General features: G+C 34.5%; 1 protein-coding gene across 1 annotated transcript in view; it reads right to left on the bottom strand.

Moving 5' to 3' along the window:
• Positions 1-229: 229 nt before the first annotated feature.
• Positions 230-14,112, bottom strand: part of LOC107719291 (glutamate receptor ionotropic, delta-1-like) — a gene marked incomplete at its 3' end in the record, with an annotated part of 100,873 nt that continues 86,990 nt past the window's right edge. The window contains exon 4 of the mRNA XM_016526685.1: positions 230-403. Within this exon, the coding sequence (XP_016382171.1) occupies positions 230-403 (174 nt within the window). The remainder of the gene's footprint in view (positions 404-14,112) is intronic.

The following is a 14,112-nucleotide window of genomic DNA, read 5'->3' as shown; positions in this document are numbered from 1 at the left end:
AGTTAAAAACAAATAAATTGGCAATAAAAGGCAAACAAACAAACACCATTTTAACTGAGAGTCTGGGTTCCCATATCTTTAAAGGTTGATAATCCCTGATCTTAACTTTTAAAATAATATCTCTCACTTGTTTTAAGAGGTTTAATGGGTTTGAGACTGCATATAGATTTGATCTCCTATAAAGCATCAGCAACCTGATGATGATGATGCGGTTTTGATGGTTACTGACCTCCAGTGACTGCAGGTAGCCCTCCTGAGGGTCGCAGAGCAGTGATGAGATGCGGTGGTTGTTCCTCATACAGCTCATGCTGCTGTCTTTCCACAGAGGGAAAATCTGCCTGACAACGGTCATCCTTCCCAAGGAACTGTGGGACAGCTCCATAATCTCAGTGTCACTGATCTCCTAAACTCATACAGAAACAGAATACAACGAATAATAATCATGCTTCTTTATGAATCAATAGTTACTTGATTACTTGCATGGATGCACAAGGTGAAATGTTGATGAATAAATGATGTATTACTTGTGTGTGTCTCTATCTATCGATCTACTGTATCTATCTATCTATCTATCTATCTATCTATCTTATTATATTATATTATATTATATTATACAACAGTTTGTTCTGGTCCTCGAATTTGATTGGCTGAGAGATTTTTCCAGCCATGAGAGATTCCCCAGTATCACCACGGAAACCGTTTCACAGTTTGTATCACTCTGCTTGCAGCATTTCTTACAGCGAGTGTTATGGCGGATGCCCAAATCCACTACAATTTCACAATTACTACTGTTGTTGTTTTAAGATTTAAGGTTTAAACTTCAAATATGTTTATAAAGATAGCACCTATTTATAATTTGCTTCTACGTTTTCGGAGATGTGAGCTCCAGGGCGTCTGCCGCCATTCAGTGCTCATGGACCTGCCGAGAGCAGCCTTACCTTGGCCAGCTCTTCTAGAATTTTGCTTCTGGCTCTGATATCTCTACAGTGGTTAAACATGAGCTATAATTAGTGTTGGGTATATTTAACAGAAAATCTTTGGTCCCATTAAATTATTTGTTCTAGAGCAAATAGTTTTGGCTGAGGGTAAAATGTCATAATTTCATATTTTTACATAACTTTAATGCTGTATTAGAGCACTGCCTTTGTACTCTTCACTGAATTGCTTAGCAACTTTTATAATGACATTGTTATTTATTAAATATTATTGTTCAATAAATAACATGTTATATAAATAATAGTAGTAGTATTTAATAATAGCATTTGGTAATGAGAAGAGGTCTGTGCGTCAGTGATTTTGGTTACATTCTTACACCATTAGATGGCAATAAGAAACTGTCCTTATGAGTCAGTAGCAAAGACTTTTATATTGAAAGGGACTGAAACAAGGTTGTAAAAAACTTTCAACGGCACCTTATAAAACGCAAGCAAATCGTACCTATGGCCAAATCACAGCCATGCTGATATAGAGCGATATCACATGGCTACTCATGTGATATTGCTTGTTTATATTATATATTACATTGGCGAATTATCTATATTGTTAGAACTAATAATACAAAAGATGTCATGCATCACATTTTTAAACAATACGATTTTTTCCTAAAATGTTGGGTTTCAGATCTACTGTAAATAAATAAATAAATAAATAAAGTAGGGTTTAACAGGGTTTAAACTGTCTAGTGAGCTGTCTACCTAGATCATATTTTAAGAGATATTACTTCCTTACAAGATACCTAATTTTAGACAAATTCGAATGCAACATTATTGCATTTAGCCTTCAGAGTCAAGGAATGTTGACTTTAAATATTAACATTTCTTTCATAAAAACAAAACAAAACAAAAAACAGAGAGAGGGGAAAAAAAGTGTTCATTGTAATTAAATTAAATCTTAAAGAAATATATTTGAGTGTGCTATATATGGTTTGCCTGTTAGAGTACTATTTTGTCTGGTGCACACCAATTTAGCGTTTCTTATCAGTCACTTATAAAGTTCCACTATGCTGCCTTAGAAGGAAGCTGGCTGTGTCATATATCAAGGCAGTGCAATGTGTTTTTGAAAGAGAACTTGTTATATATATATTTTTTTTATGTTGAGTTACGATTGTCTTTTTAAAAGGCCTCAGTACAGAGAGAAAAGGAAATGGCATAATTATTATTTTAAAGCATGCAGGACATTGAGAGGAGAAGGACTCAGAGAAGAATATGAAACAATCAATATACAAGCAATTTCAAAGCCGTATTGGGAAGGCTGGGTTGGGTTTAGCTGGGTATTATTACAGCAAATTGGGATATTTTAAAAATATATAATGGCAAGCCAATTAAAGGCTATGGAAACGGTTTTCAATAGAAGAACAAATTCATAGAAGAATAAAGATTGGACCCCTCTGACATCTTTTGAGTGTGGATTTTTTTTCTTCCCCCTGACAAGAATTTGCAACTTCATTATACATAATAGGTAAGTAGTGTTACTTTTACTTGAGTACATTTTAAGTGATTTATCTGTACTTTTACTCCACTATTTTTCCTCCATTTGTGGTTGTTACATGCTTGTTTTAATTTTAAAGAGAGGGTAATCGGTCTCGTGACTCTTGTCAAATCAAATTTTGCATAGAAAACTTTAACCGCCAACTTCTGCCAATCATGGCTGTTGGAAGTGCATTCTTCAAGCATAAATTCAGTCGAGATATCAGCATCTCCCTCTAATATGTTAATGTAAATTTTGGATTTCTGCTTACTAAATGATCTGTATATATGCGTGCCTACCTACACGGCCTGAAATTTGGTGTGAAGTTGCAGGTTTTGTGTACAATGTTAATAACTCCCACAAGTGTCACGTTCATAATGCGGTAAATTGCCACTCCCATTTGCTTAAGTACATAGAGAGATGCGCAATCTGCACTGCCACGTCTCTCCCTCGTGTGCGCTCTGCAGCAGTCACTTGGAGAAGTCGGCAGCTTGTTGACTCCTGATGAGTTTGAGCGTGTGATGCGCACTGTGAAAAAGTGTATCGGGAACATTCTAAAACACTTGGAAATAATGTACTGAAATTGGAGGACCACATTCAGTATGTACTTTATTGATGACCTGTGGCGTTAATATACTGTGTCAGTGTGTGATGTAATAAAACTGCAGCTCATTAATAAACAAAATTTTTTGCTTGATCTATTTTATATAATCTGCCTTCATTTAGCAAGTGCACTCGCACAAAAACTATTTTCAAGTTCAACATTTTTTTGTTCCATTCATTTGTGGATGCTGCTGATAGAGCAGCTTATTAGCCCGGACCACCGCTGCCCGCAAAGAGACGTGCATGTGTGTGTGTGTTTTATTTTGAAAATGTTTCCCTGGAACTACTTCCCTATGTAATGCAATTTTTTTTCCCCTTGCAAATTGTATTATAAGCATACCAATCTGAGTAAATGTGTAAAAGATAGGGGGTGATGCCCTCCTTCTAGAACAATGTAAATTTATGTTTAAATTGTAACATAAATGATCATGTTTAGTGATTCTCATTTCTTTATCACAAAATGCTAAAACTGGCACCGTTTTGGAGAGAAATTGGCTCTTTTAATCTATCTTTTTAAACCATCTCATGATATGTGATGATGAACTCTCGCATGAGTTTCTAATGGTTTTTGTATTCTTTGCACTGTTCAAAATAATTTTTTTTTTATGAGCAACAATATCATGCTCTGGCTCAGTTGCATTACACCTGATTTTAAATCTATTGTTTCAAACATTATGATTTAAATGGTGCTGAGTGTACTGAGAATAACTTTCATCTTTTCATCATTTAAATAGTTTTTCTGTGTTGTTTTGATGCATTTTAAAGAGTTGGCAGTCAAAATTAAAACTGCTGGATGATAGATATTATTCATTCTTTCTGAAAAACAACAAAATATAATGTGAATTACAGTATGTAAAATGTTTTCTAAATGTTTAAATTGCAGTGTATAGCATTTATTATAAATGGGTAGAAGCTACCATAAGCTACTATTTTACTCTTACTCAAGTAGTTTTTTGGACAAGTACTTTTACTCTACTCACACTACATTTTTTGGAATGTAATGGTACTTTTACTTAAGTATATATTTTTTTCAGTACTCTTTCCACCACTGCTTCCAACCCATGCTCATTGGAAAACATACCTGTAAAACATAACATACCTAGACTAAACTTAACTGAAAGTATGAGAAAAAATGCATTTGATGAAAAAAAAAAAACATGCCATTTTAGCTTGCTTTTGCAACTGTTTTTCTGCTTTTTAATCGTATTTCAGGGGACTAATATCTGAATTGCAAATGTATGGCTGTATGGCAAGTTTACTACATCCAAAAAGCCATATATATGAAGCTGGTTATGTGATAGCAATGTCCAAATGTATTAGTTTACAAAATGGTAAAAGTGTTCTGAGATCATAACATAGAATTGTGCAATGAACAGCATGAAGATAAGTCTTTATTAATCAATAATCTAATAAATTATTGATTTATTAATCTATAATAAACGTTGTGAAATATATGTATAGGTAAGTTTCTGGAGTTTTATAACACTAGGTAGAGCCACCATGGAAAAAAAAATATTGTGACTTTACTTTAGTCTCCTAACTGATTGAATGTACAATTAAATGCATAATTTATATACAATACATCTTCCTTTAGAAATAAACACAAGAGAAAATAGATTTATAATGATATAATATTGATGACCTTTGCATGAGTATATTGACGCCAAAGCTTTAATTGAAAACAATGGTCTTGCCAGCAGTGTCAGTAAACAGGTATTATAGGGCACTTTTGGTATTTGTATAGTGACAGGGTGATATTTAATGTTTTGGTAGTTAGAAAAGATTGGTATTAGATGATTGCGTCAACATGCGTTGTTATTATTATACTGAAATATATAATTATTTTTTTATGTTGTTATGCACACCTGTTACGTGGGTCTGCTCGTAGAGCAGTTGTTCCGGGTGTGATGTTTTTTTCTTAGCCTTTAGGTGGAGTTGTGAGCGGGGGAATTCTCCCAGATCCTTGATAGTGGAGTGACGTCATCTGGGATTTCTACTATTTAAACCTCGATGGCGTCAATGGCGGATCTCTCTCTCTCTGCTTTTGTTCACTGGGTCTCTCGCTTCACCGCGAGATCGCTCATCGCCTCTCCTCTTTTTCTTTTCTTTTTTGGCTACATTAAGTTTTCTTTTTTCTTTTGTAGCCTAACTTGGCTAAATTTTTTTGGTTAGTTCGTTCTTACATTTCATTTAGTTTTGTCTATTTTCAGTAGCAGGTAGTGGATTTGTTTTCTTTGTTAGTCACGTTTTGATATTTAGTAAGTTCAGCGAGGGAAGCAGTGGCCCGCAAGACTCACCTGTTTGATTGTTTTTTTTCACGGGAGCTAGGTAAGATCTCTCCAGGTGGACAGGTGTAGTCAGGGTTTTTGTGTCCTTAACTGCCCTACCTGTTTACTGTTATATATATAGATTTATATATTTCCGTTTGCTAAAAATTTTCTTATTTGTGCAACTTGTGATTTGTGCTGTTTTGAGATCTTGTTTTTTCTCTTTTGTTTGATTAAACTTGGCGAAGACGTCAATTAAAGTTAATATCAAGCGTCTGTGATTTATTATATGTTCGGTCCAGGCCTATTGTGATTTCAATGAGCCAAATCTGGTTTGGGGCCGTAACAACACCACATTAAAATATAATTCCATAACAACCAAAGCATGTACATGTAGAAATGTACACTCTAAAAAATGCTGGGTTAAAAAGGGACAAACCCAGCTATTGGGTTGTTTTGACCCAGCGGTTGGGTTGTTTTGACCCATCGGTTGGGTCAAAACAACCCAACTGCTGGGTCAAAACAAACCAACCGCTGGGTCAAAACAACCCAATAGCTGGGTTTGTCCCTTTTTAACCCAGCATTTTTTAGAGTGTACTATGTTGACAAAATGTGCAACTGTATAAGCAAGAAATAATAATAAAAACAATGTAATTACTATAGAATTCATGTAATAAGTTATAGTGGCATCTGTGTATTTAATATCCCATGAGAAAATATACTGTTGTTTGTCCTGTTTTAGCTTTTGTTCTGTATTTACAGTGATTACTTGCAAAGTCAAGATGGCAGATACTGTGTAAATAAATTAGGCTAAACAGCTCTGTTACTGAAATATTTATTATCAAGATGGACTTTCACAGGTAGACGAGAGACACACAAGGTTGTGAGAGACACACAACATTTTTTTTAATTTAAATTTTTTTTTCAAGTACTTTAGCTATATTTTCTGCAAACGTAGAAAAACAGCCAGTACAAAAAGAGACCATAATATCTAACATCCTTTTTCCATTCCAATGTATGTCCTCTTATATTCCCCATGTGACTCTTGGTTCAAAGGATATATGTTTACGCTAAAAGCCTACTAGTGTTCTCCCTGCACTGATGAGTTTGCGATGTTCTTCATATTTTCACAGTCTGCTGTTTCAAACAACTGGGGAGAAAGCAGTACCTTCTGCCAACACGTTTTCACTCCCAACTCGTCACATATGGATGCTTGGTCAGGACCCGTTGTGGTCACTTTTTAGTACACTGGATACCCCTTTAGCATGGTTGTTCATCCTGCAGGGAAATCCATTGCTTTCAACTGCATCGGAACCAGACATATTTAATTCTTTGTATGCATTTGTAAAGTATAAATTATGTATATTATCTGAGGGTTTTAAGCAGATCAGACGAAAAGGTATTAATAATAATTGGTGGCTAATTCAAAATAAAATAAAATTGGCCACTAGGAGATTGTGATGGATGGGATTAATAAAAGTAAAGTCAATTGCACTTAAATGTGGAATTTAATGATCATCAAGCTCAGAAAGTACAAATTAAAAGTAAAACACTGTCAGTGTTATGAGTATTCTGGCCAGTAGGGATGTATAGTTCCTGAACAAATGTTTCTTTTGAACTGGTTCTTGTCAGTAAACAGGATGAACCCAGTCGGACTGAATTGTTTGAAACAGTATCCTTAGTCATCACTGATCCACAAGCCACTCCATAAATGAACTTATCTAAACCAAACTGAACTCTCAAATGTGCCTGACATTATAACTCGAAAGAGAATAATAAAAACGTATTCACAGGTGCAAAACTGACCTATCAATATTTATCAGTCTTTCAATGTGCAGAAGCATCATTGAAAGTAACAGTGATGATAATAAGCACCTGTAGTATTATGACTTCATAGGAAAAAGTGTAAAAAGGTGAACTACTGTCATTGCGGAGCAACAATTTGAATAGAATCTTTATAAGCAAATTAGCTATTTGAAGTTTTAGACTCGACTGTTTTTCAGATGAGTGGCAATGGTAAAGAAGTACACAATATTACCTGGTGTCTCCTAATTCAAATTCAAACTCACCTATGCATTGTGTAGTCAGCAAGAGGAGACGTTAATATTTAACAGCAGCATGTGGTGCTTCACAGCATATTTAACAGGAAAGCATCATCCTTCACAATTAACTTAAACACAATCTGGGCCTTCTGCAGCTTAAGAATTGACTTACCCGAAATTTCAATCACATGTGATCCATTAAACACCATCTGCCTTTGTGTAATTTGCTTTTAACATGCATCAAAGATGAATGGCGAATGTTTTTGTGCTTGTTACAATGGCTTAAACACGTGGGAACTCTTCTCCCAGGAAGGGGGATTTTAAGCCTGTTTATGCCATTACGAACACATTTTAAACAGGCCTTTTTTCACTAAGTTCAGTAAACTGCATCATTTCATGATCATTTTTATGCTGATTTGATCCATCACCATTTCTAAGTCCTGCTAGCAAAAGCTAGCCTCTTCCTACACTGTTTTATTAGTTTGCCTTTATGCCCAGGCATCCATTATTCATGATACTGCTTTAATGACTATATAATGACAATACAATCAACTATATCACACAATAGACAAACATCCTGAATTACTACAGATTCGTGCAAACTAAGATGATCTACTTGCGTGGTCTACCGAGGATTACTGATTTTTGACCGTTTCACAAAATACACATCATAAAACTGTTTTACCATAACAGAACTGTTATAATGCAATTTTTCTCTTGACCATACATGACAAAATCCTACCTCAACACATTTAATGAATGGCTATAATTTTGTCATTGCATCTGAATATCAGTATTTGTGAGATTCAGTAAAAGTTTAGTTTTGTGGACTGATGTTTTTAGATTTGTGTTGTTACTAGTGCTTTATTTAGTTTTAATGCAGTATTATAATTCATGGTGTTATTGTTCAATAATTCCATCAGTTAGACAATACATTTTAGATGTCTTTGCTATTCCTTAAGACCTATAGGATAATTAAGTGAAATCCTAAATTTGAATTCATAGTACTGCTGTTATGACATCTTCAATTAAAATATGGACAACTAAATATGTATTTGAAGTATTCATAATATCTATGCAATTTAAAAGTAAACACACATTGTTACTAATCTTCTGGCATATTACCTTATACTAGACAAATTTCAACTGTTTATCTTTCTTGAATACTGTACCCTGTCTCTTGTTTGCATCTCACCTCCAGAATGCGCTGAAAGATTTAATGTACTGTGTGCACTGGTCTGAAATTAAGATAGATCTGTGGTACAGTGACTTAGCATGTAAATAATATTTACTTTTTTGAAAATTCTACATTTAGGTGATATTATCCAGTGCTTTGCAATTGTGATGTTATATCACCTCACCAGTTTATTAAATTAAAACTTTATTAAAAATTAATTAATAAATGAAATAAAAATACTTAGTTCAAGCTGTAAATGATTTGTATGGTTACATTTGACACAGTTACCACATGCAAAGGCCTCCTTTAAATATGGGTGCATCTAACCTATTTGCATGTGGGGAAAATATGCTTAGTAAATCACAAGCAATATGCCCATGAAGCAAGCAAGCAATGTAAAAAATCTGTGGTGTGGACTTTGCCGATTCAGGTCTTTAGATCACAGAGGTTGAGCGATGTTGTATGCCAGATTGTAGTCAGCTGCTCCACCTTCCAGAACCTTGACACTGCCACAATTGGACTTCAGTGCATCAATCAATCAATCAATATTAAAAAAATAAGAACAGTAATATACTGTATATATTCAATACATATTCACATGGAAGTGTTAGTCATTTCGTTTTGTAGTTCATTGTGTGGACTTTTATGATGATGATGGACTTTTGTGATGTCTGTTTCACTATGTGACTGTCAGTACGTTTACATGGACAACAATACTCCGATTTTAATACGATTAAGACAATACTCTGATTAAGAATCTACCATGTAAACAGAGATTTTTGATTACCTTAATCCGGCTAAAGTCATAATCGAAGTAAACAGAAATCGAATTAAGACATGTGGAGTATTCCTATTTTAGTCGCATTACTGAAGTGCAGTATAGACATGTAAACACCTTAATCAAATTATTACCGTCATGTAAGACTTTTCCCCGCATTTTGCAACAGGATACACACACGGCAGTCGTCAACCGTTTGACGGCAAATAAAAGAGCTTCAACACCCGCCGTCGTCTGTATGCACGTACAAATAATTAACTGCACTTGAAGCTTTCATAAAATTAAAAATGAAACACCCAAAACTGTACATGACATCATCACGAAGACAAACTATATGTTTATATGTGAAATTCCGGAGGGGACGTTGGATGGCGTCACGTGGCGTTAATGACTTGTGCCATTAATCGAACTATGTACTATAACATGTAAAACGGGAACATGAAAGGAATATTCTAAAAGCAACTCATGTAAACACCATAATCATAATATTGGCTTATTTAGAATAAGGTAAATAATTAGATTACTGATGTCCATGTAAACGTGGTCTGTGTCACATAAAATACATGTTTTACCACTCTATTTATTTGTGTTGGGTTCAAGTCAAGTCCGAGTCGTGTCCGAGTTGAGTCCGAGTCCAACTAAACACTGTTGTTTGTCAGTATCTTAAGCTTGATTTATCCTTTACAACTAGAAAAAGGCAATGTCTGTAACACTTTATAATAACTTTCATTTAATAAGTCATTAACAAATATTATATAATGTTTAATTGATCATTAGTAAATATATATTTCAAAGAGTTGGAAACGTGAGATAATGTGCTTGTTAATGTTTGCTAATACACTTATTAAACATTAGATTATGTTCAAACAAATCATTATATCATATTAGTTAAAAATGTTTATAAATGTCATAAAACTTTCAATTCCATATGATCAAGCATTTATAGAAAATCTACAAATGATTTTAACAGATGTTATAAAATGATTAAAAGCTTTTAGGTTAGGGACAGGTTTGGTGGTATGGGTTTAAGGGTTGGTTGAAGGGTCAACAGTGTACAGGGGTCAATTTGATTATTATAAGGGAACACTGTTCAATCTGTTTATATTATATTGTTTTAATAAATGAACAAGTATTTTCTTTTAAAACATTATTTTATGTTTATTTATGATTCAAGGAATATCCTGTTTAATGATATACTGAAGAGTAGTATACTAATGTGAGTGTTGAGGCAATAAAAACTTTTTTTTTCACCAAAATGACAATCTGTTACGTCTTTAGCAAGCATTTAGCTAAACTTAACCACCCACCCTTTACACAACCATAGTTACATTAGCTAAAAGTCCAATGCCCATAAAGATACTAGATGATTAGTAACGTTTATAAACATGTAGAAATTATGAATAGTTTCAACTTTAGGTTTCACTTTATTTTGATGGTCCCTTTAACACATTCTGTTGACTAAAAGTAACATTGCACCATCACAATAAAGAGTTAGCAGATATTAAGTAGAAAGTCTTCTAATACTCTAATGTGAGTTAGTAGACATGTAGGTGCAACATTATTTATTGTCAACAGAATGTTCAAAAGGGACCAACAAAATAAAGTGTTACCCAACTTTAGATTGGCTACTGCAAAAACATGAACAAATGATTAATACATTATTTGTTAAGATGTGTGAATTGGGTAAATTCAGGTCTTTTGGGACACTTTTTGCCATTGAGATTACTGCTCATAAAGGTATTAATGATTAGTAAACATTTATAAACATTTGCCAATGATGAATAGTTTCCACTTTAGATTGGCTACTGCAAAAACATCAACAAATAATTTATATAGTATTTGTTAATTAAGATGTGTAAATAGAGGACAACAAACAAAGGCCAACAAATTTGAGATTATATGAACTGAAAGTTTACTGACATTTGTAAGCATTTCAGTTTTCATTAAATAAGCATATGTTAGTAATCAATGTTTAGTAAGTTCATTATTAAACATTAACAAGAACATTATCTCATATTTCTAGCTATGTGAATATATATTAATGAATGATCTGTTAAGCATTATATAATGTTTGTTAAGGATTAATAAATGACAGTTATTATAAAGTGTTACTGCAATGTCAATTTAAATGTAACAAAAGCAAACCTCTATTGCATCAAGCCATTTTCATTTTTGATTTCACATCATCTCATAATTAGTGTCCTGCTCAGCAAACTTAACGTCATGTAACATAAGTTAAGGCTGACTTGATTTATGTATTATGACATATTTCAGAGCGAAACAGCTTTTAGAATGTTAAAAATTATAGGGCAGGACTTGACTTTATTCATCGATATACAGTAAATGTATAAATTAAAGCTGGGGCGTTTCAAGCATTTACAATTTTTTTCATGGATGAAAATGAGGCTGCGATCAACCTAGTTTTTACAGTGGTACATATTATATATAAAAACCCATAACTCACAACCAACTCACAGCTGTTTTATTTTTGAATGCATTTTGAATGCATTTATAGTTAGTAAATTCCATTATGAAAGGAATAATTGCTTTTGACCCATAAAAACTACTGCCGCAAAGATGTTAGAAACATTATTTTTCTTTGAAACTAGAAGCTGCCACCATGATTGAAAATAGTAGTAGTAGTAATAATAATAATAATAATAATAATAATAATAATAATAATCAGGGTTTGAAATTAACACCCGCCAACCCGCCAAATGCGGGTACAAATCAGCTGTGGCGGGTAACGTTTTCAAAACACTAGCCAATTTGGCAGGTTACTTTTCTTCACTCATTAAATTCTTGGGGAATTTAATGTAAGCCAAATCTGTGCAGACTTAGCGCAAATACTGAACTTGAGAGCCATCATGATATATTAAATACAGCCTAATTGTGCATACTTAGCTTACTTTAACATACGCAACAAATAATGGTGCGCTGGTTTCCTTTGCATTGAAGACTCAAAAAATGACTGAAAACTCAAACACTCTCTGTCTGTAATTTTCTTTCTGTCCAGCTGAACTCTCCTGATATCATGCACTTTGATACCACCAACATCTTAAATTTAGTTCTATCAAATTTAAAGCCAAAAAAACTTTTAAATCAAGAATTGCATTATAGCTTAATGTGACAAACTTCAAAAGGCTACGATTTCCTTGAATAAATATGAACACTGCATGTTTCAAAGTCAGCTGCTGCACTGTACAGCCGTTACCATGGAAACTGCTATATTCTGATGCTCCTAATGTGACTCCTGCTGGCAGAGGAAGAATTTGCATTTTCAGTAAACCCTTCTGCTGTTTTTGTGCAGACCATTGCGAAAATTGACCCATATTTTTATGCAGCAAACGGTCAGTTGTAAATATGAACCGGTGGATCGACAAGACGCTAATGCTAATGGATTTTAAAAATCTAAACAATTAAGACATTAAGATATTTATATGTTATTAAATTAACATAATAATGGATTGGTAATCATTGTTTAAATTAATGTGATAATTGATACTTTTGACTTGTCCCTTTCCTTAAAAATGGTTTAAAGGCTGAAATGTGTGCTGAAAACTAAAAGATATTCAATCTGAAAAGTTATTCAGATTTTATAATAATTATATTTATACAAAGTCCCTTTGAGTATTCTATAGTCTTTGATTTATGCATGAAGCTGTGACATAGGTAATGGTTTATTTCTGTGTTTTTTTGGCTAGTAGAAGTCATGAATGGCTGTTAACTTAAAAATTTAGTAGCCAAATTGGCTGGTCAGTGAAAAAGTTAATTTCAAACCCTGGTTGTAATATAACTGCACTAGTTAAATTTCTAGAAAATACAGGTTTAATAAGTTGAATATAAGATATACAGTGGTGTGAAAAAGTGTTGGCCCCCTTCCTGATTTCTTATTTCTTGTGTTATCTTTTACTAATATTTAAATTTGTTTGATGATCTGAAACATTAAAGTGTGACAAACATGCAAAAAAAATAAGAAATCAGGAAGGGGGCCAACACTTTTTCACACCACTGTAGGTATAATTAGGAGGTGTATGGATAATTGTATATTTGTGTAAGAAAGTATGTGGATGTGGGATATGTGTATGTGTTTGTGTATAATCAGGAATGTAGAAATACAAATATGAATGTTATGAGTAATAATAGAAGTCAACATCAGGCTGCACTACCCCCTGTTTGTGTTGCAGGCGGCCATCTCCCCTGTGCACCTCAGCAAGCTAAAAGAGTTTTTTCCCTAAAAGAGCAATTACAGGGGGCGTCTTTGTAAAGACGACGTTGCGTGGCAAACTTGACGTTACGTCTTTGTAAAGACGATGTGGAAAAAAAAGGTCTTGCTATAGACAACGTATCACCCGGGCGTTTCGGGATGCGGTCGTTACCTGGCACTGGGTGATGGTCACGATCGCTGCCTCTCGTGCCTGGGCATCTAGCACGCTGAGGTGGCGTTTGTGGATGAGTCATGTTCTCATTGCGGGAAGATGTTCATCTCGGAGTCACAGGCCAAGCTCCGTTTCCTCAAAGGACTCCCAATGACCAGATGTCGATCGCTGCATCGGAGGGTGAGCCAGAACTTTCTGGAGAGGAAGATTCGGTCTGCGCTGCTGTCCTCCGGGACTGTAGCAATGCCTGAATCGGAACCGGAAATAACAGCTATGCTTTCCCGGGCCGCCGTGGGGGTAGGGCTCGAGTGGAGACTTCCACCGTGTCCCGAGCCCTCAAGGCTGCACGATTGGTTCTCGGGGTGGTCCGCGCTGGTTCTCAGCGCCCCGCCTCGGTGCC

The sequence above is a fragment of the Sinocyclocheilus rhinocerous genome, unplaced genomic scaffold (genome assembly GCF_001515625.1).
Source record: "Sinocyclocheilus rhinocerous isolate Xijiao unplaced genomic scaffold, SAMN03320098_v1.1 scaffold2166, whole genome shotgun sequence".
Lineage (NCBI taxonomy): Eukaryota > Metazoa > Chordata > Actinopteri > Cypriniformes > Cyprinidae > Sinocyclocheilus > Sinocyclocheilus rhinocerous.
Note: the sequence above shows the minus strand (reverse complement) of the source record. Positions and strands in the feature narration are given on the sequence as shown.